At 45.8% G+C, this 19551-nt stretch overlaps 1 protein-coding gene across 5 annotated transcripts in view; it reads left to right on the forward strand.

Moving 5' to 3' along the window:
* Window positions 1-19551, forward strand: part of GRB10 (growth factor receptor bound protein 10) — a 203648-nt gene that overhangs the window by 23598 nt on the left and 160499 nt on the right. For 3 of the 5 annotated variants that reach the window (XM_025379745.1, XM_025379742.1, XM_025379743.1), the window contains one exon: window positions 12590-12759. The exons of 1 other annotated variant lie outside the window; for it this stretch is intronic. Coding sequence is in view for 1 of the 4 variants with exons in the window: in XM_025379742.1 (XP_025235527.1) it covers window positions 12590-12759 (170 nt within the window). In the remaining 3 variants the exon portion in view is untranslated. Of the gene's footprint in view, window positions 1-12564; window positions 12760-19551 lie in introns of those variants that run through there. One more of the 5 variants, XM_025379744.1, reaches the window with a different exon arrangement.

The raw sequence follows: 19551 nt of genomic DNA on the forward strand, positions 1-19551 counted from the left end.
AAGGAGAAGCTGTTCTTTGGCCAATGATTTGAGAATAGCTAGAACTAAAGTTACCAACTGTGGAGGGCGGTTCCCTGTGGGCCTCATCAACAGCTGAGGGCCCCCTTTCAGACACCTGTGAACAAGCTTCTCCAGAATCCTTGCATGCAGCTTTTGCAGAACTGCTAAAAGCAATGGTTGGTCATGCTTGCCACAAACTGCTTCTGTTGAGATCATCATTCTACTATCTTGACCAATGGGTGAGGTTTGGTTGCGCTTTTGGCGTCTTGAATTCACAGACCTGTGGAAACTAGATTAGGGAGCATGTTGGAGGTGGCTCTGTAACTGACAATGCTAAGATTGAGAACATAGTGATCACGTGTTAAGTGTGTATTGAGTGAATTAATGAAGGAATAATGAATTTCAGGACTAAGGGGAAACATAGAAAGAGGCGATTATAAAGGAGGTGAAAACAGACCTCCCAGCTGACCGGAATGAACCCAGGGGTTTATGAAGGCCTTATTAGGGCAACTGAAGTCTTAATTTGGGAATTGAAGGAGGTAGCAATGGAGTCTTAAACTTTTCTACTCAAATTACAAGAGCCAGGTAAAATGAGAATTAGTGCAGAATCTGGTATTTGAGCTTCCCGCATTGATTTTTCTAAATTATTTGCCAAATTACAGGTTGTTTACTTTCTTTAGCTAAAGCACCATTCAGGGTTTGCCTTTGTCATTGCACGGTTTGTCCCTAGGTCATGGGAGCTGAGGCTGTGTGTAGGTGGCTGCAGGCCTGAGAGGTGTCAGTGATGGGGTGGAGCTGGGGGTGTTGGGAGAGGTTTGAGCAGACCCAGCTGGGCAGCACCATAGGGCTGCTGGGTAGGTATTTTTGGGAAGGAGAATGCTGAGCTCTTACTCAGAAATCCAGTGTAGGAGGCAGATGATCTCCTGAAGCCCTCTGCACAGAAAAGGAATCGGCTTTGGAGAGCATCATGGGTTTCTGCTGCTTCCTCAACTGGTCTCCCCAGTTCCAGGAAGGCAGAACAGGTCATTGAGAGGCACAGCTTGGGCTTCTGGATCGTGACACAGGAGCAAAGTGGTGGATGGGTCATGTCTGTGAACAACGAGGTGTGAGCAGCCCAGTGTAGGGCACAGGGTCCCCAACATGGTGGGTCTAGTGGCTCACTGCTAGGTCTGATTTAAGAAAGATACCTGGATAGGGCGATGTAAAAACCGTCTCTGGGTCCCCAAGGAAGGGTTGGGAGCTGAGTTGTACCCGCAGCTGGTCGGGAGCCGCAGGAACTCTCGTACGTATGGAGGAGGGTATGGCATGGGGGCTGCCACACTGTGACTCAAGAGCGTGATGGGTGGATGTGGGCCTCAAAGTGGGCCAGCTCTGCCCAGACCAGAGCATTGTGCTTCCTGCGGAGCATCCCTGGAGTCCGTGTGACTGTGTGGCCAGAGAGCATGGTCTTGGGGCAGGCAGATGACAAGAGGCCGCACCAGAATGGAAGTCGTCTGCATTTGGAGGCAGGAAGCAACACAGAACTCTCCCTGCAGTTGGTAAGCCTACTCTTAAGGTGTCCCATGCTTCCCTGCACCTGCCTGCCCTATACCTTCTGGATCCAGGTGTCCTTTTGGAACTGGATGATCAGGAGCCAGAGGGGCCGGCATTCTGGTACTCGTGCCTTGTGCATCTGGGTGGGCATTCTGGTACTCCTGCTTTGGACTTCCCGGTGGCCAGGCAGTGGGTACCTGGGAGGATGTTGCACCAGTCTGTGCGGGAGACCAAGAGAACTAAATACAGGAGATCATGCACACTCATTAAAAAACAATACTGCAGAAAAGTTAGATTACATTGCTAGATAAAGTTGTTTTTAATATGTCCATACCCCGTGTCAGTTTTCAATCTCGTGCGACCTGCCTACTGTATGATAGTGATGCATTTCAGAGCCATTAATCATTGTTTACCAACCTTTCCTGTTCGTAGGAACCCTATGTGTCTATTGTCTTTGCTAAATTCTTGATTTTCTGAGTTGAGGATTGGTTTTCCTTATACTTGTTTATATAGATGTTGCCCTGAAAATGTAAAGCACACAGTAGTTACTTACTGAATATACTAGTAATATAGAGAATGAAAAGATGTCATCATCTTTAGAATAGAATGCCAGGCCCTCCTGGGCTCTGGGGTGTGTGCTGGTGATGGGCTAATGTTGATAACTGGCTGTTTGGGGGTGACGATAAAGCATCCAAAGCACATTGACTGTTTCCCCACAGCTTTCTTCATTGAGGAGAGGAGAGATCTTAATCAACTGTGCACGCCTCTTCACTCCAAACTATTACTCCTCGCATAGTTTTAACGATTACGATTACATTATGTTTCCTCCACAAGCAAGAATGTCTTTCCTCTTTACTTTTGAGGTGTATCTTTTTTTCTTTAACTCCTTTTTTTTTTTTTTAAACTCCTTTAACTTTTTAAAAAACTGCTTTAAGGGAGGAAGAAAAGGAAAAGAACGGAAGAAAAAGAAAAGGAAATAGAAGGGCAAAGTCCTTCAGTATTTCCAGAAGCTGCCTGTATAGAAGAAAAAGGCCTGTGCAGTTAATACTCATGTGACTTGGCCTCAAGCACTTAATGGCCTCATTGTGTTTAGGTATAGAGCAGTGATTTCTCTGGAATTCCTAGAAAGGGAGGGGGAGCCCTCCACAAGGACAGAGGGGGATCACAAGGGACCCTGAGTGTAGGTTTTTGTGTGAGGAGAAGCATATAGGACCCTTGGCCTGAAACTGGATGAAAACATTCTTTCTTAGATACATTTTAAAGTTTTAAAGTTGCATGAGTAATTTGTGATCTTTATTTTAAATAGTCAAACCCAGAAGTCGATAGAGTGGAATTCCCACTTCACTTCTCATGGCCCTCCTTCGAGGTCGATGTTTAGGATTCTTTTGGCTCTTTTGTTCTGTGGAATTAACTAATTACTTTTTTATTGATGCATAATAGATAAACAGTTTCAAGGTACATGAGGTAATTTAATGCATTCATGTAATTCTAAAGGTCAAATCAGTGTATTTGACATACTCACCACCTTAAATATTTGTCTTAACTTTAGAAACATTCAAATTCTTCTCTTCTTACTATTTTGAAGTGTACAATATTGTAGACTGTAGTCACTTCATTGATTTATTTAATTAAGTGTACTTATTTCAAGAATGAGCAGAAATAAGGCCTAGTATTACATAAATCAATAAGGTGACCATGTATTTGTACCCATTAATCAACTTTTTTTAATCCTCCATACCCCCTACTCTTCCCAGTCTCTGGTAACCACCAATCTACTCTCTGTCTTCATGAGATCCGCTTTATCGCTTGCACATGAGTGAGAACTTGTCATGTGTCTTTCTATGCCGGGCTTATTTCACTTAACATAATGTCTTCCATGTTAATGCATGCTGTTGCAAATGATAGAATTTCACTCCTTTTTTATGGTTGAATAGCACTCCACTGTGTATATGTACCACCTTTTTTAAATGAGTTTGTTGTTGTTGGACACTTAGATTGATTCTATATCTTGGCTATTGTGAATAATGCTGCAGTAAACATGGGAGTGCAGATGTCTTTTTGATACAGATCCTTTCTTTTGGGTATATACCCAGCAGTGGAATTGCTGGATCATATGATAGTTCTATTTCTAGTTTTCTGTGGAACCTCCATATTGTTCTCCGTAGGGGCTGCACTAATTTACATTCCCACCAACAGAGTACAAGGGGTCCCCTTTGGTACATTCTCCCCAGTATCCATTATTCCCTTTTTGATAATAGTCATTTTAACTGGGGTGAGATGATATCTTGTTGTGGTTTTGATTTGTATTTCCCTGATAAATATTAGTGTTGTGCATTTTTTGGAAACACCTGTTGGCTATTTGTATGTCTTCTTTTAGAGATGTCTGTTCACGTTTTGCCCATTTTTTAAATCGGATTGCTTGTTTTTTTGCTGTGGAATTGTTTGAACTCCTTATATATTCTGGTTATTAATCTCTTGTCAGATGAGTAGTTTGCAAATAGTTTCTCTCATTTTCTCTGTTTGGAATTCCTGGGTGCAGACACGCACAGATAGGCTGCTTTCCCCTTTTTATGGCAGTGTTGCCTATTCCTAGTGCTTAGCTCTTTGCCTTTTTTATTAAATACTTGCCTTCTGTGAGTGCTGTGTGAAGCACTCTGTGGGAATTGCATCATTTCATGAGGTTGGTACTGTTTTGTTCTCAGTTTACAGTTGAGGAAATTGAGGCAGAGAGTGGCTGAGCGCTTGTGCAGGCTGCCCCCACCCCAGCTGGTGGAGGCTGGGTTCTGAGCCACTTTCACAGCCGCCTCCCACAGACCAGAGCGCATGTCCCCGTGGCTCCTTTAGAGCTTTTGCATGCCTTCCAGGCTGCTTCCCATGCTGGAGGAGTACTGTGCTCTACTATATTTAAGTCGGCTCCTGTCCAGACATTTTTTCCATGAGTTCAGCAAAGATTTGAGCCACTTGGCCCTGTGCTAAGAGATGGGATACAGCAGTAATCAGGACAGATAGGGTCCTCGGCCTCAGAGCTACCTCTTCTTGGGGAAAGGACACAAAAAACATTGGCAGGAAGAAGAACAGAACTAGCAAGCCTGATGTGTTCTGCAGAAGAAGAGGCAGCCAAGGGCTGAGCTGTAGACCTGTGTGGAGAGAGTCTGGAGTGGGCCAGGCGGCCTGATACCTCAGGGTGGACAGGGCGGGACAGGGTGGATGGGGAGCCTTGATGCTCTGCGGAGGCTACCAGCAGGGGAAGGTGGAAGGCGACCCGGGCCGTGGGTGTTTGAAAAAATTCCAAATACAAGGCAGAGAGCATGCAAAGGCCATGAGGGAGGATAGAGTCTGAGAACCTGGAGGAGGCCAGGCTGGTGAGCGAGGTGACTCCAGCATGGGACAGCGGTGTCTGGGCAGCCTGGAGAGGAGGCAGGAGCCACACGGGTCAGGCCTGGCAGCTGTCACTGAAAAGTTGGGTGCATTTGAAGTACAGAGGGCAATGGTGTCATCTCAAGGGCTCCCCAGAGCTAGGGCTGGTTAAATGGGGAGCAGTGAGGATGCTTAGAGACAGGGCAGCTGAGTCCCAGTTCAGATGAGGGGCAAAGGCCTGGAGTTGGCAGCAGAGATGGAAGGGAGTGGATGGCCCTCAGCTGCTTCTGCAGCCAATGAGCTGGGCTAGCAGATTGCATGGACGGAAGGCAGAAGAGAAAGTTGGGAATGGAGAACTCTTGTTTCTGCCTTGTACAGTTTGGTGGGTGCCATGAACTGGGGGAGAGGAGGGATTTGGGCAGGCACATTTAGGTTGCTTCCAGTTTTTCTGTATTCAAGTGTGTAGTAGTCATTCCGTATGTGTATGTACACGTGTGCATGCATGTGAGTCTTTCTGTAGGATAAGCTATTCCAAGTAGGATGCCTGTGCCTAAGACAAAAGTCTGAAAACTGCTGCCCCCGCTCCAGCAGGCCTCCCCATGCCTGTACAGTGTGATCCCACCTCTGGTTTAGGGGAACCCTGTTGTTGTTCAGGCCATCCTCAACTCTGGGTAGTCCCAGTCCTTTTAATTTTCAACTATTGATTATAGCTCATGTGTTTGTTTGTCTGTGTCTCCCTGGTTCCTAGTGAAGTTTAGCGTGTTTCACATGTCTGTTTTGCAAATTGTTTGTTTCTATCCTCTCCCCATTTTTATGTTGGGCTGCTTGTCTCCTATCTCTTATTTCAGTAAAGAAGAGATTAAATGCAGATTGTTGGCTGCATGGTAATGGAAATATTTTGTCCCAAGGCTTTTTGCCTGTCTTTTGATTTGTGTATAGGGTCTTTTGATGAACAGAAGTTAGTTTTTCCTTCATGGCTTCTAGGTTAAGAATCTTGCTTATGAAGATCTTCCTCACTCAGATTTTATAACATTATTCTTCTGTACTATCTCTTAGTAGTTTAGTAGTTCTTGTAATGTTTAAGGCACATATGGGAGGTGAGGATATGACCGTTGGATCTTAGTGAGCATAAGCTGCCAGCTATCCATGATCTTATTTTTAATTTATGTGTCATCATTCACCTCTGGCTGCATTCTCTTACCGTATTCTGTGGATGGACATGTCTGTTCCTGTATCTGTAAATCAGCAAGCTGAGTTCCTTGAAGACAGAGCCTTCCTTGGGATGATTTTGCTTTAACTCACTGATGTGGAGGTGGAGTGGCCGTCAGCAATGTGAGGGCTTCCCTTTAAAGAAGGTGGTGCGTTTCTAACCCTTCTGATCTTCTTTTGGGTTCCTCAAAAATTTTTTATTTTCTTCAAAGGGTCTCGTGTATATTCTTAAGTGTGTTGTTTTGATTGCTTCTGCAAATTAAATAATTTTCACCATTAGACTTCCTAGGTGTCTTGGAGCTGCTGTGCAGAAGGGCTGGGGAGGGTTTGTAGCTTGCTCTGGGATCTCAATCTTATTAAACGTTCAGATCAGTTCTAATTATTTTTCAGTGCATGATCTTACATTTCATCTGTAAATAGTGACAGTGTATTAGTCTGTTCTTGCACTGCTGTAAAGAAATACTTGAGACTGGGTAATTCATAAAGAAAAGAGGTTTAATTCACTCCTGATTCTGCAGGCTGGACAGGAAGCATGGCAGCATCTGCTCGGCTTCTGAGGAGTCCTCAGGAAACCTACAATCAAGGTGGAAGGCGACGGGGGAAGCAGACACGTTTTATATGGCTGGAGGAAGAGGAAGAGAAGTGGGGGGAGGTGCCACACACTTAAACAACCATGTCTCGTGAGAACTCCATCACAACAGCACCACGAGGATGGTGCTAAACCATTCATGAAGGATCCACTACCACGGTCCAGTCACCTTCCACCAGGCTCCACCTCCAACACTGGGGATTACAATTTGACATGAGATTTGGTGGGGACACAGAACCAAACCATATCAGATGGTTTTTAAAAATCTTTTTCAATTCAACATTTACACCTTGTTTCTGTTTCTTACTTCACTATATTTTCTAGACCCCTAGAACAGTTATGGCTGATACAGACATTGTAAGCTTTCTGGCCCTAATTTTAGTGGGGACGTCATTTGTGCTGCTTCATTATGTGTGCCACTTGCCTGCTGGAAGTTTTGGATAGATGCCTTTTTTCAGGTTAAGGGGGTTCCTTATTTATATGTCATCACTAAAATCTTTAATTCCTGGCATGCAGGGCATTTTAAAAGAAATTCTGTTTTCTTCTGTGCTTTGGATTTCAGGCTCACTCTTGTTGTAGATTTTCTTTTCCCTAAAAGGAAATGAAAAATCTGTTACAGCAAGTGATTGAAAAAATCAAAATGAACAGAAACTTTACAATTATTGCAAAAGTTTTCTATTTTTTTCCCCTTATCATACAAATTATATTTTATTAAAATCACAAACTATGTGGCAGAGATTCATACATCCAGGTAGCTGTTGACTTGCATCTTGGCTCTGCCATTGATAACTGTGTGGCCTTGGTGTATAATTACCATCTCCTAGCCTTGGTTTCTGCATCTGTAAAATGGGGTAACACTGCTGCCTCAAAGGACTGACATTTAGTTGTTCTTAGTTAAAAACCGCCAATCTTTACATGTTATGTTTTGTGACTCACAGGCCTTTACTGCCTTCAATTTGAGCTTCAAAAAACCCTCCCATGAGAGATTGTAAAGCATTTGGTAAGATTCTGACAGGTAATAGGTTGTCAATCATGGGTGGCTGCTATTGCTGTGAGCACAGTTATCATAGCTGTCGCCACCATCTTGGGTGGCATCATCTGGAGAGTCAGGAATGGCTGCGAGCCCTGGGATTCTAGTCCCAGGGATCCTGTATGCTCGGTTACGGAGTGAAGACACGTGCCCACTCTTGTTTCAGTGTAGCTTGTGTAGCACGTGGTGCCATGATGAAAATACTTATGTGTGTGTTTGCAGATTTGACTCTTCTGGATGAACAGTGGCATGTATTTTTGTGCCAAGTACACACTGTTTTGACTACTTTTGCTTTAGGGTGCATTTTACTAAATGATAAGTAATTCTCCCTTAATGCTCTGTGATTGACCATCTTACCACTTATTTTATTTTGTTAGTTTTAGGATTCTTCCACTGGTTCTAAGTAAAAACTGCTTGAATTTAGATAGATACATACTGCATTATAAAGTTGTTTTGGATATTTATATTACTTTTAAGAGAATTAATCCTTATGATGTTTAATCTTTCCATTTGAGAACTTAGCGTGTTTCCATTCATTTAGGTATTTTTATATCTCCTAAGTAAGTGCTGTAATATTTTATGGTTTGTATGAGATTATTCTTAGGGCTAGCCTAAAATATGCATACCTGTGTATGTAAGCTATTGTGAGTGTGGTCTTTTCTGTAGGTTTTCTGCTCAGTCGCTGTTCTGTGCATGTGTCCTCCGCTGCCTCTCTCCGCTCTGCTGGACTTTGGCTAGTTTTAGAGCAGTGTGCTGCCTCTTTCAGGTAGGCAGCGTCTGACCTCCGTGTGCTTCTGGCCTGCATGGCCGTGGGGGGAAGCACGCTCTCTGGCTAACCCATCTTTGTGCTTGCTCGACTGGTGACTCCTGGAGGCCCTGCACTAAGGATTATTGGGCCTGTTGGTCCTGCTTGACCCTGAAATTGAGACCCAGGTGGAATCTGGGCCTGTTTACACATTTTGGCTAAGTTTTGTTGGTTTCACTGATGGTGGCAGTTCAGAAGCTGCTCCTGGGGTGTCCGCGCTCTGCCCCCTGGCCATTCACTGTCTCTATGGCCCTCTCCTGGTGTCTGCTGGTGGACAGGTTAGTGAGGGAAGAAGGACCTTCCTAGGATTGGGCCAGATAAATGGGTCTCTGGCAGCTGAGTTGCTGCTGAGCCTTTCTGTATGTTTGGTGATTTGAAAGTACAACCGCTCTCCTATTCCACAGCTTGTGCATCTGTGGGTTCCACATCCTTGGATTCAACTAACCATGGATAAAAATATTCACCCCCCCCCAAGCAATCAAATACAACAATAAAACAAACAATTCAAATCAAAACAATACAACATAAAAGCTATTTACATAGCATTTACATAGTGTCAGGTATTGTAATTAATCTGGAAATGTTTTAAAGTGAATGGAAGTGTGTAGGTCATATCCAAATACTACGCCATTTTATAACAGGGACTGGAGCATCCTCTGATGGATTTTGGTGTTTCTGGGGTCCTGGAACCGGTCCGCCATAGGTGCTGAGGGATGATGTTGGCAATGAGGTGGGATGGTTTCTGTTTTTGCTTCCATCTGCTGCCCGCTTCTGTGGGCCTCCTGTTCTATCATCTTTACCAGGAAAGGAGCTGTGGCTGCTGGATTTGCATTACTGAATGAAGATGCTAGAAGATATACCTGATAAAAGTGGTGTGAAGTTTGGCTTTTTTTTTTGAGGCAGAGTCTCACTCTGTCACCCAGGCTGGAGTGCACTGGTGTGATCTCAGCTCATTGCAGCCTTTACTTCCTGGGCTCAAGCGATCCTCTCATCTCAGCCTCCTGAGTAGCTGGGACTACAGGCACCCACCACCACACCCAGCTAATTTTTTAAAAAAGGTTTTTATTTGTAGAAACAGTGTCACACTATATTGCCATAACTGGTCTCGAACTCCTGTGCTCAAGCAGTCCTCTAGCCTTGGCTTCCCAAATTGTCGGGATTACAGGCCTGAGCCACTGTGCCCAGCCTGTATTTCATAGTTAATTGTTGTTTCAGCTTTAAGCTGTCCACAGGTCCTGGCAATAGCATTCTGACATTCTATAATTACTTTTTAGAAATGTTCCTTTTAATTCCATTCTGTTTACATATTTCTCAATTTGTCTTCATAAGCACCCTCTTACTCTGGGAAAACACAGCCGTCTTTAAGTCTCTGATATCAGTACAATACAGAGCTTAATTTTTTTTTTTTTTTTTTTTTAACTAAAAGTATTCTGTCCCCTTCTGAGAAGGCCTAGATTTCACTCCGGAGCTCTGTGGCTGAACAGGCTGAACACCCTCGTCATGAAAGTTAGGATTTGTTGAGTGTCTAAATAGTCACTGTTATTACTCTAAATATTTAGTGTGAGAAAGCTAGACAGAAGGAAAACTTTATATTAGCTCAGGAATTTTTGGAAGATATCAAAGATACTAAACAGAAATCAAAAGGCCCTTTGTTTCTGGGATATTTTGAAAGTAAGTTAAGACATTATTTGTTTTTCCCCAGGTTAATATATTCTTTAAGATCTCAAGTTTAAGTCATATCTAACGGGAAACTGCTTAAGAAATCTCTCCTGACTGATAGGGAAATAGCCGAGTGAGCCCTTTAGACTCTGTAACTTCTGTCCAGTGGTCCGGGTCAGCGTGTGAAGCGTGCTGGTCTGCTCTCGGGGTGTTGGTGGTCTGGGCGTTGGTGCCAGATGAGGCCACTGTAAACAGAGCCGAGAGGTTGTGTTTGCAGCAGGCTTTCCCCTGTGTGTTGATGGGCAAGCGCTGAGGTTATTGAGGAGGTATTGTATCTTACTAACTCTTCAGTTTATCAGGTTCAAAGATCATGTTGTCTTTATTTTGTCAACTGTAAAGACTAACATCAACTTCCTAGAAAGTGGACAAAAATGGATGAAGTGGTGATAGGTTTAATAAGACAAGTATATTTCACTTTACCTCAATGATGTATTTAATTTATCGTGCCCATGAGAAAAAGCAAACCTTTCAAGCACATGTCTTACGTTTGAAGCCACATGCCTGAAGATGCATTAGGAAGTGGTCCTGGGCATTTGAATCAGAATTGAGGAAAAGATTAGGCTCTCTAGAGATGGGACACACATCAGGATATGAGAATTAGGGGTGATTCATATGCTGTTGTGACAGTGACCCGAAGTCCGTTCCCCAGTGTTCCCATTGCCATGTTATAGACCCTTATACCTGTTTGACCATGCACCCTTTTTTCTTTTCTTGTAGTCATTAAGTTACTAGAACTTAGAAATATTCTAGTCGACACAGTCATCTTGATACTTTCCAAACTTCCAAATTCTTTGAAAGGGTTAAAGCAGATACCCTTAATAAAATGCTTTTGCATAGGCAGGTGATGTTCAACTTTGATCAGTCTCATAATCGTGTATCATATATCTCCCCTTTTGGTCCTAAAAAGACCAGCATCCCCTGTAAACATTGGCAAGCTTCATAGCTTGCAGGTGGCTGGTGTGTTTCACACCTGAAAATGGGAGGATTATTTGGCGTGTTGTAGTTAATGATAACTATACATTTGTTTAACATTTGCTATACGTTGGACCCTGTCCTAAGCCTTTACATGCATTAGCTCATTTAATCCTAATAAAAGCTCCGTGAGAGAGATACTATTTTCATGCTGATTTTATAGCTGGGAACACTGAGCCCCAATGACTCAGTAATTTGCCCAGATATTAGCCGCTAAGGGGTGGCATCTGGGGATGAACCAAGACTCTCTGGAACCTGGATTCTTAGCAAGCATGTTCAGCAGGACCTGTTTTAAAAAACAGCCATTTGATGACTATAGTTGCACACTAGTCTTCTTATTTCTGGGCCCAGGACTTCTTGATGTTAGGTAAGAGGCAGGGGCAGGTTTCATTTTCATCATTTTTTAACAATTAGGAAAATGTAGCTTCTGACTCCTTCATGGAGGGATCCGTTGAGAGCACCCACGTTGTAGGCAGGGGACCTCCTCCTGCACAACAGCGATAGGAGGATCCTGGATGGCACCCTTGCTGCATACCAGTCACACTGCTAAGTCATTCTCTGTGTTTCATTTAAACGTGTTGAAATCCAGTGGCATTCCAATGCAGGGTATTAAAATCCTCAGTGAGGTGGGTTTCATCCCCATGCTCTGCAGTGGGACCAGGGCCTGGGAAGACCAGTGAGTTGCCCAGGTCATTACAGAGTCTCCTCCGGCAGGGGTTTGAATTGGTCTCCACCCTCTTCTCCACACCTGGAACACACCTGTGAACTGAGGGCTCCATGCCTTGAGCTCCCAGTTCATAGGACTTGAATGATGAATCAAAGATCAGAGCCAGAATTGGATCCCCAGGTCTGCCTGCTCTGCACCCCTCTCGTGGAACACATGTGCGTCATGCAGAGTGCCCAGCAGGGTCTCTGCTGAGAACAGTAGCAGGCACTGTGGGCTGGGACCGGGTCTGACATGGAGGGAGGTCCCTGCTGGGTAGACTGAAGCATTGTAGCCTGGGAGGACCCTGACCTGGGCCCGAAGTGAATTCTAGGGAACTTTGCCTTGCTAGAGGACAAAGGTCTGTGTGCTTTGTACCCGCCTGCCTTGGAGGCAGCGTGCTTTGGAGACACAGAGATGTGTGGGCAGTGAGCGGAGAGCCCAGGGCATCTTCCCCCTGTGCTCTGTCTCTGGGCATCACGTGGCAACTGGAAATCTACATCTTATGGAGTCACGTCCTTGTTTTGTTCTTCAGAACACTCTTTTAAATGATCTTCTTGGAGAAAAATATTCTTTCATGTCTGTTTTAAAAGTTTTATTCCTGGGCTCAGAATATAAGTTCATTTGTATAAATTCTATGGAAGTTCAGTGATGGCCCCTTTGACTTTCCAGCTTTGGCGCTGACCACAATGCTGAGCAGGAAGCAGCAGCCACAGGCCCAGTGACTGGTGGCTCGGTGACCAGCAGCCCAGTGACCGGCAGCCAGGTCCTCACCTGGGTCCTCTCAGTGAAACCAGGGTGGCTGCCCCAGCAGACAGCGCTGCGGAGCCAACTCCTGACAGGTAAGCCCTATGCGTGACACTAGTCACTAGCACCTTTCTTTGCAGGAGAGTTGCCTCTTCAGTATTGATTAAGGTGGTCAGTGAATGCGTGTCACTGTAGGTAGAGGCCTGATACTAGAACCTTTATTCCAAGGCTCCCAAAGGGAGTCTCCCATCTCTGTCCTCTCTCTCCCTCTCCTCCTTGACTCAGCTCTGCCTGGGAACACCGGGCTGAGTCGGGTAGAGACGGGAGGGCCTGGGCTGCAGCAGAGCCGCGCTGTGCAGACTCTCCTTGCGGGCGTGCCTCTGGGCCTCACTGGTCTCCCTCTGCCCTTCCATGCGGTGGGGGTAACGCTGCCTGCCTCCCGGGTCACTCTGGGCGCCCTCGTGAGCCTCAGGAGTTGGTAGCTGTTGTTCTGAAGGTGGGCTAGAACACAGTGCGGGAGGGTCTTGACCCATTCCTTGTTGCTGATGTGTGTGTTAGTGTGCCCCTGCCTCAGTCAGCAGGGACCCTGTAACTAACGGAGGCCCGGGGCAGTGTTGGCGCCCTTGCCTTCCCTCGGCATGTCAGCCTCAGGTGGCCCTTTCTGGGAATGGACCTTCTCTTTGTCGTGGTCGGCCCTGGGTATGGGATTCTTACAGTGCCTTTGGCAGGTCCGAGATGGTAGCTGCAGATGCAGGCAGGGAGCTGAGGCCAGAACGGCTTCAGCACACAGACCTGCCGGAGCCTTTGCCTGCAGAGGGGAGGATGCTGTTAGCTCGGGCTTCCCCGCAGTATCCCGCAGACTGGCTGGCTACACAGCAGAAGCTTGTTTTCTTCCAGTTCTGGAGGCTGGAAGTCTGAGGTCAGGGTGACAGCTGAGTTGGTTCCTCCTGAGGCCTCTCTCCTGGGCTTGCAGATGGCTGTCTTCTCGTGGTGTCCTCACCTGCTCTTCCCTCTGGACCTGTCTGTGTCCTGTAAGGACACCAGTTGTATTGGATTAGGGCCCACCTTTGTGACCTGGTTTTAACTTAGTGACCTCTGTAAAGACTCGTCTCCAAATACAGTCACATTCTGAAGTGCTGGGGGTTAGGGCTTAACACAGGAATGTTTGGGAACACAGTTCAGCCCAGGTCAAAGGCCTGAAGGGAGGCTGGGGGACCTGGATCCTGCTGGTCACCTTCCCTCATATCCACACCCTTGGTAGGAAGTTTCTGGGCTGTCTTTTCCCAAATGTCTGCCTTGTGTTAGCTTTGTGTTAGATGCCGAGTGACATTTTACACATCCCCTTCTAAATTCAAAAGGTGCACATGTGGACATTTTCCTTCTTCTCGCCAGACAGCTCACACTGCCGTTGCTTTTTATCTGAGAGTCTGTGCCCCTGCATAGAGAGGGTCCTGGCGCCAGTGAGGAGGGGGAGCTGGAGCCTCCTGCAGCTCCCGCCCTGGTCGTGCATGAACTGTGACCTCCCCCAACATCCACTGCCTTGCCGGGGAAGTGGGCTGTGCTGTTGGGATGGACTGTCTTTTGTAAAACAGGTCCTTTGCCCTCCTCCTCACAGCGTAGGTAAGTGAAGGTAGCAGACCTCCCTATCTCAGAATGGATCAGAGAAAAAGCCACCTCTTTGTGACCGGTGGTAGCTCTACAGACCCTTCCATGCCTGAGACCCAGGGCAGGGCTCTAGGGCAGCTGGGTCCCTCGTCTTGCCTCTTGCTCATTGCAGATGATGTGCAGTGCCTGAACCATCAGGCAGATGTGTGAGCTGCAGGAAGGCGGCCCTGCGATGCTGCGTCAGGGAATGCCGTGCTCACAGGCAGGTGGTTGCCCTCCTTGGACCCTCCTGCCCCTTTGTGCATTGCCCAAGATCCTTCATTAGTGACGTAGATTTGTTCTGAGTGATGCTCAGATTCCTCGAGATTTGGGACGAGTTTTCTTTCTGGCAAGGCTTTACAGTGATGAAGAGACATATCTGAAAATGGCAAAAAGCCATCTCTCATCAGCCCCAGCGCCCACTTCCTGGATCACCTGACAGCCTTGCGCTTCCAGCCTTTTCTTACTGGCCATGTCATTCAAAGGGAACTCTCCTTCCCAGCCTCTCCATTCCAATTGCCTGATTAGGGACTACTAGGCATGAACATGGCATTGAAACAAAACTTCGTTTCCCACTTAGTCTTTGTGTTTTTGGCTTGAAATCTGATGATCACTGGCAGCTTATGGAGCAGGTCCACCTGTGTGGTGGCTCCACTCGGTGGGGTGCCGCCTCCGTCCTCCAGGAGGGAGACGCTGAGTCTGTGGCCATCTGTGGCCCCATTTGACAAGTTTGAGTCCCTCGAGGGGTCAGCAGGTATTGAATGAGGCATGGCCTTCCAGGGAGTGCTCTGGGAAGTAGTTTCCAAACTTCGTAAGCCGTGAAACCTTTCCTTGACTTGGGACTCTCAGATGGACTCCCCCGTGTCCATCAAGTGAATAAGTGAACGTGCGCACCCATTTGGTACCTGGCACTGTCCAAGTGCTGGGGCAACATGGTCACAAGATGGCCCCAGCTCCTGCCTGCAAGGAATGTATTTCTGGTAGAAAGATATCCTACTAAGAGCTCACGTTTTGCTTGACCTAACAGTTGAAGCCCAATCCCCTGGGGTTTCAGAAAGCTGCTACAAAACAAAATAATAGAGTCTGAGAAGAACTAGTTATCGTCAGAGTAGACTTCAGTTTGCAGAGTGTCTAGATGAAGGCACCCAGGCCTGGGTGTGATGGGGCCTGAGGTGGGAATCCCAGACCCTGTAGTGACGGCCTTGGCACTAGACTTGGGAGAATCAGCTGGGCCCTCAGGGCACCCCTCCTACCATTCTTCACTGCTCACTGCCTCTGAAAGCCAGCCCTGTTTGTTTTGGGGTCAAGGAGGGAGAGGCAGAAATATGCAAATGATCCTAATGGTCTCAGTGTCTATTCATTAGCTCTTGGTCCCAAAGAGACCTCTGAGTGTTTCCCTCATTCCTGTGATTCCTTGGGGATCATAGCTTAGCTTTCCTCTGTCCCCATTTTTGGTTACTTGTCTTGTTCTCATGGGAGAAGTTTTAGGGGTTTCCTGGGGTTCAAAGCATCACATCCCCAAACTCAGTGTGCATGCAGCAGCTTCTGCCTTGTGGGGCTTGGCCTCAAGGAAAGAGCTCTGCCTCCTGCTCACGGCCAATGGAGACCGGCCCAGCTGTGATGGTACAGCTCTTGCTGGGCTTTTACTCACACAGGAGGGCAACTCTCATGGCCCTGCTCACCCTTGGGATGCAGTCAGGGGAGGGCTCATTATCATGACACCAATCTACCTTAGCGACACAGAGCTTGGCTAAGGGTAGAGACCATTTCTCTGCCCAGATGCTCCGATGCATGGTTCTTTCCCATTTATGGGAGAGTTTGAACTCAAAAACTTTCAGAAACTAACCAAGAATGGTATGCCTTTCACCTTTCTCTTTCCAAGGGCAGGAAACTTCTACAGTTGTGCCATACAACCGTTTTGCTCCTCAAGGTCCCATAGCCTTTCCCGAAGGAAAGTTCTTTCAGAAACTCTTACGTACCTTGATGTTGCCTCAGCCTTCCTTTTTTGACATCCTCTCAACTTTTGGCTTCTGTAACTTGAGCCTCCCTGGTTCTGTTTATCCTTTTCTATTTTTGTAGCCCCTTATTTTCGCCCCCTAATAACTTTGCTTCACTGTCCTCCGCATAGGAGAGCCCTCTCGCATTCTTCTGTGGAGTTCTTATCGTCTTGTTTCTGCCTCACTTGGGGCACTTAACCTGCACACCCTGACTCTGTGGTTTTGTATGAACCTCTCCCTACTGGACTGTGCAGGGAAGCTTGGGTCAGGCATCATTCATGCCCCTTGGCATCCTTGATCAACCAGCGAGATATCTCAACAGTTTATTTAAGTAAAGTGTCTTTAAACAGAAACACATAAAATGAGGTTACGTATTGATTGGTTGTTGAAAATGTGATCAGCTCATAGAAACCTAACTCTGTATTTCCCCTAGGGCCAAAGACTCACCATTCAGTAATTCAGTGTTTGAGGTGACTTTAAAGCCCTTAACTGTACCACAAATAAGGAGAATCGCTCCACTTGTTCTTGGTCACACCAAATTCCTTGATATCCTCTTGCCCCCAAATTGTTTTCATTCTTTTTTTTAACCAGCTCAATTTAGATATAATACATTGAGCAGAATAAACTGCACATATTTAAAATGTGCAAATGGATGCATTTTGACATATGTGAAACCATCATCAAGTAACCAAGGTAATGAAAATATTCATCACTTCCCACACTTCCCGGTGCCCCTTTGCAGTTCTTCTTTCCCACCCTTTCACTGATCTGTTTTCTCTCAGTATAGATTGCTTACATTTCCTAGAGTGTTGCATAAAGGAATCAATTTATTTTATCTGGCCTCTGGCTATTTATTTTGAGATTCGTCTATCAATAGTTCACTCCTTTTTAATGCTGAGTAGTGTTCCATTGTATAGATGCATCCCAGTTGGCTCATTCATCCACTTCTTGATGGACATTTGGCTTGTTTCCAGGTTTTTGCTGTTTCAGACACAGCTTCTGTAGACTGCTTTCTTTCTGTATCTGAACTTCTTTCTAGGCTTCTAGGAAAGCAGTGTCCTTCCCTTTTTCTTTCTTTCTGGATTGGATTTCTTCCTGCTGAGGTCCTGGGCATCTGGTTTGGACATGGCTGTGGGTCTACCTGGAGTCTGAGCTCTGGCCTGATACAGAGGGGTAGGAGTGGTGAGGAGGGCAGTGTCCAAGGCAAGCCAAGGCCGGGGCGTGGCGCCTCTCTCGTACGTCAGCGAGCTCTCGGTCCCCGTGGGTCACTGCCTTCATTAATTCTTGGCGAGTCTGATTTGCAGGCTTGGGGGCCAAGCAAGTCACTGTGGACCCTCAGAGTGTACCCTTATTTATTGACTCCATTCTCGTCATAGGTGGGTAGAGATGATTCCTGGGAGAGCTGTCCTCAGACAGCCCAGGCTGTGATTTGGAAGGGCCCATCCATCTTTCTGACCGTTGGTGAGTTATTTTGGGACCCAGGAGATGAGTGCAGGCTTGATGCTGAGACCTAGGGTAATTTGTTGCCCAGAGTGTCTGCTATCTTTGCTCTCCTTCTAAAGTGGCTGGCATAATTAGATTGGGGAATTGCGTATCTTTTGTGATGTACAAACTTGTCTCTTCTGGTATTGACAACAGGCTGTTTGACTTCACAGATGGGGGTGGGCGTGGGAAACCTAAGCGTGATACTCATCTATATGGTTCTCTCTGCGGTTGGTTATTAGAATTGTGGGACTGCGTTCCCTAGCACTTCTACTTGTCTTGCCCTAAGAGAGAGACTCGGCAGGCTCAACGTGTGCTGTGATCATTGGAGCTTCTATTGAACAGGATTGCCCTGAAATGGAGGGAGAATGGCAGCCGTTGGATATCTCTTCCGTGTGCGCACCTGCTTAGGTGGAAGACAAGAAATGGTACAGGAAAGCCCCTTTCATTTTATTTATTTTGGTCTTTGTCCAGCATTTGAAGTTAACTCAACTTTTCAGAAAGGTTTTATATATGAGTGGTGAGAGCAGAGTCGACCAAGATGTTGCTTATGGTCATCCTTGAAATTTATGATTAAAAAAAGAAGATAAAATTTGCAAAGAACTTGCTGCCTTGGCAGCTCCCAAGAGAATTCAGTTCCTGAGGTTGAGAGGGAGCTGGTTTTAGGGTGCTTTCCCACGGAGAGCTGCCGGAGGGCTTCTCTGTGCTTCTGTAGACAATCTGCAGGCCAGACATTCCAACTGTCTTCATGAAATAGGTTCTCCTTTTTTCTTTGCCCCCACCCGGGAGAGTGGGGCCAGCCTGGCAGCAGTCTCACCAAGGGAGTAGCAGGATCAACAGGCTGTTACAGTCTGTCCTAAGTTGAAAAGAAGATTAATTTTTTTTAAGTTACAGTTTCAATTAAAGGAAGATGGAGGAATGTAATAACATGCGATGAGATTTATGATAAGAAGTACAAACTCTGCTTGAATACCTACATTTAAACCATTTCATGCTTTCAGAAGTAATAGAGCTGTGGGCCTGAAGACGGGATGGAGGAGAGAAGAGGGTAACATTTCAAAGGTGCCCTCTCTTTGTACTGTTAATGGTTATTTTGATGGATTACTTCATAGACCAACGAGTTGATGACTAGGGGTCCAGAGTGGGCATGATTGATATAGATGATTGCATTAGATGATGATTACCTAGTTATTGCAGTGTTTAGAACCAATGGAAGAAAAATGCTTTGAAAGTGACAAATTCTGCAAATTATACAAAGTTTCTAAGAAAAACTCCTGGAGGTTATTTATAGAAGCTCTGGTGATATAGGATGAATGTGGCCAGAGTAGAAAAAAACCAGTAGAAAAAAAATCTATTTTTATCAAAGCAAAATTATTTAAAATTTTATTTCATAATTATACATAGAAGAATTTTATAACAGTCCAAATTTTGGCCAGGCATGGTGACTCATGCCTGTAATCCCAGCACTTTGGGAGGCCGAGGTGGGTGGATCACCTGAGGTCAGGTGTTTGAGAGCAGCCTGGCCAACATGATAAAACCCTGTTTCTACTAAAAATTCAAAAATTAGCTGGGCATGGTGGTGGGTGCCTGTAATCCCAGCTACTCTGGAGGCTGAGGCAGGAGAATCGCTTGAACCTGGGAGGTGGAGGTTGCAATGAGCCAAGATCGCACCACTGCACTCCAGCCTGGATGACAGACAGAGTGAAACTCCATCTCAAAAAAAAAAAAAAAACACCATTTTATATAAAATTGACTAACGTATTT

The sequence above is a fragment of the Theropithecus gelada genome, chromosome 3 (assembly GCF_003255815.1).
Source record: "Theropithecus gelada isolate Dixy chromosome 3, Tgel_1.0, whole genome shotgun sequence".
In the NCBI taxonomy this organism is placed as follows: domain Eukaryota; kingdom Metazoa; phylum Chordata; class Mammalia; order Primates; family Cercopithecidae; genus Theropithecus; species Theropithecus gelada.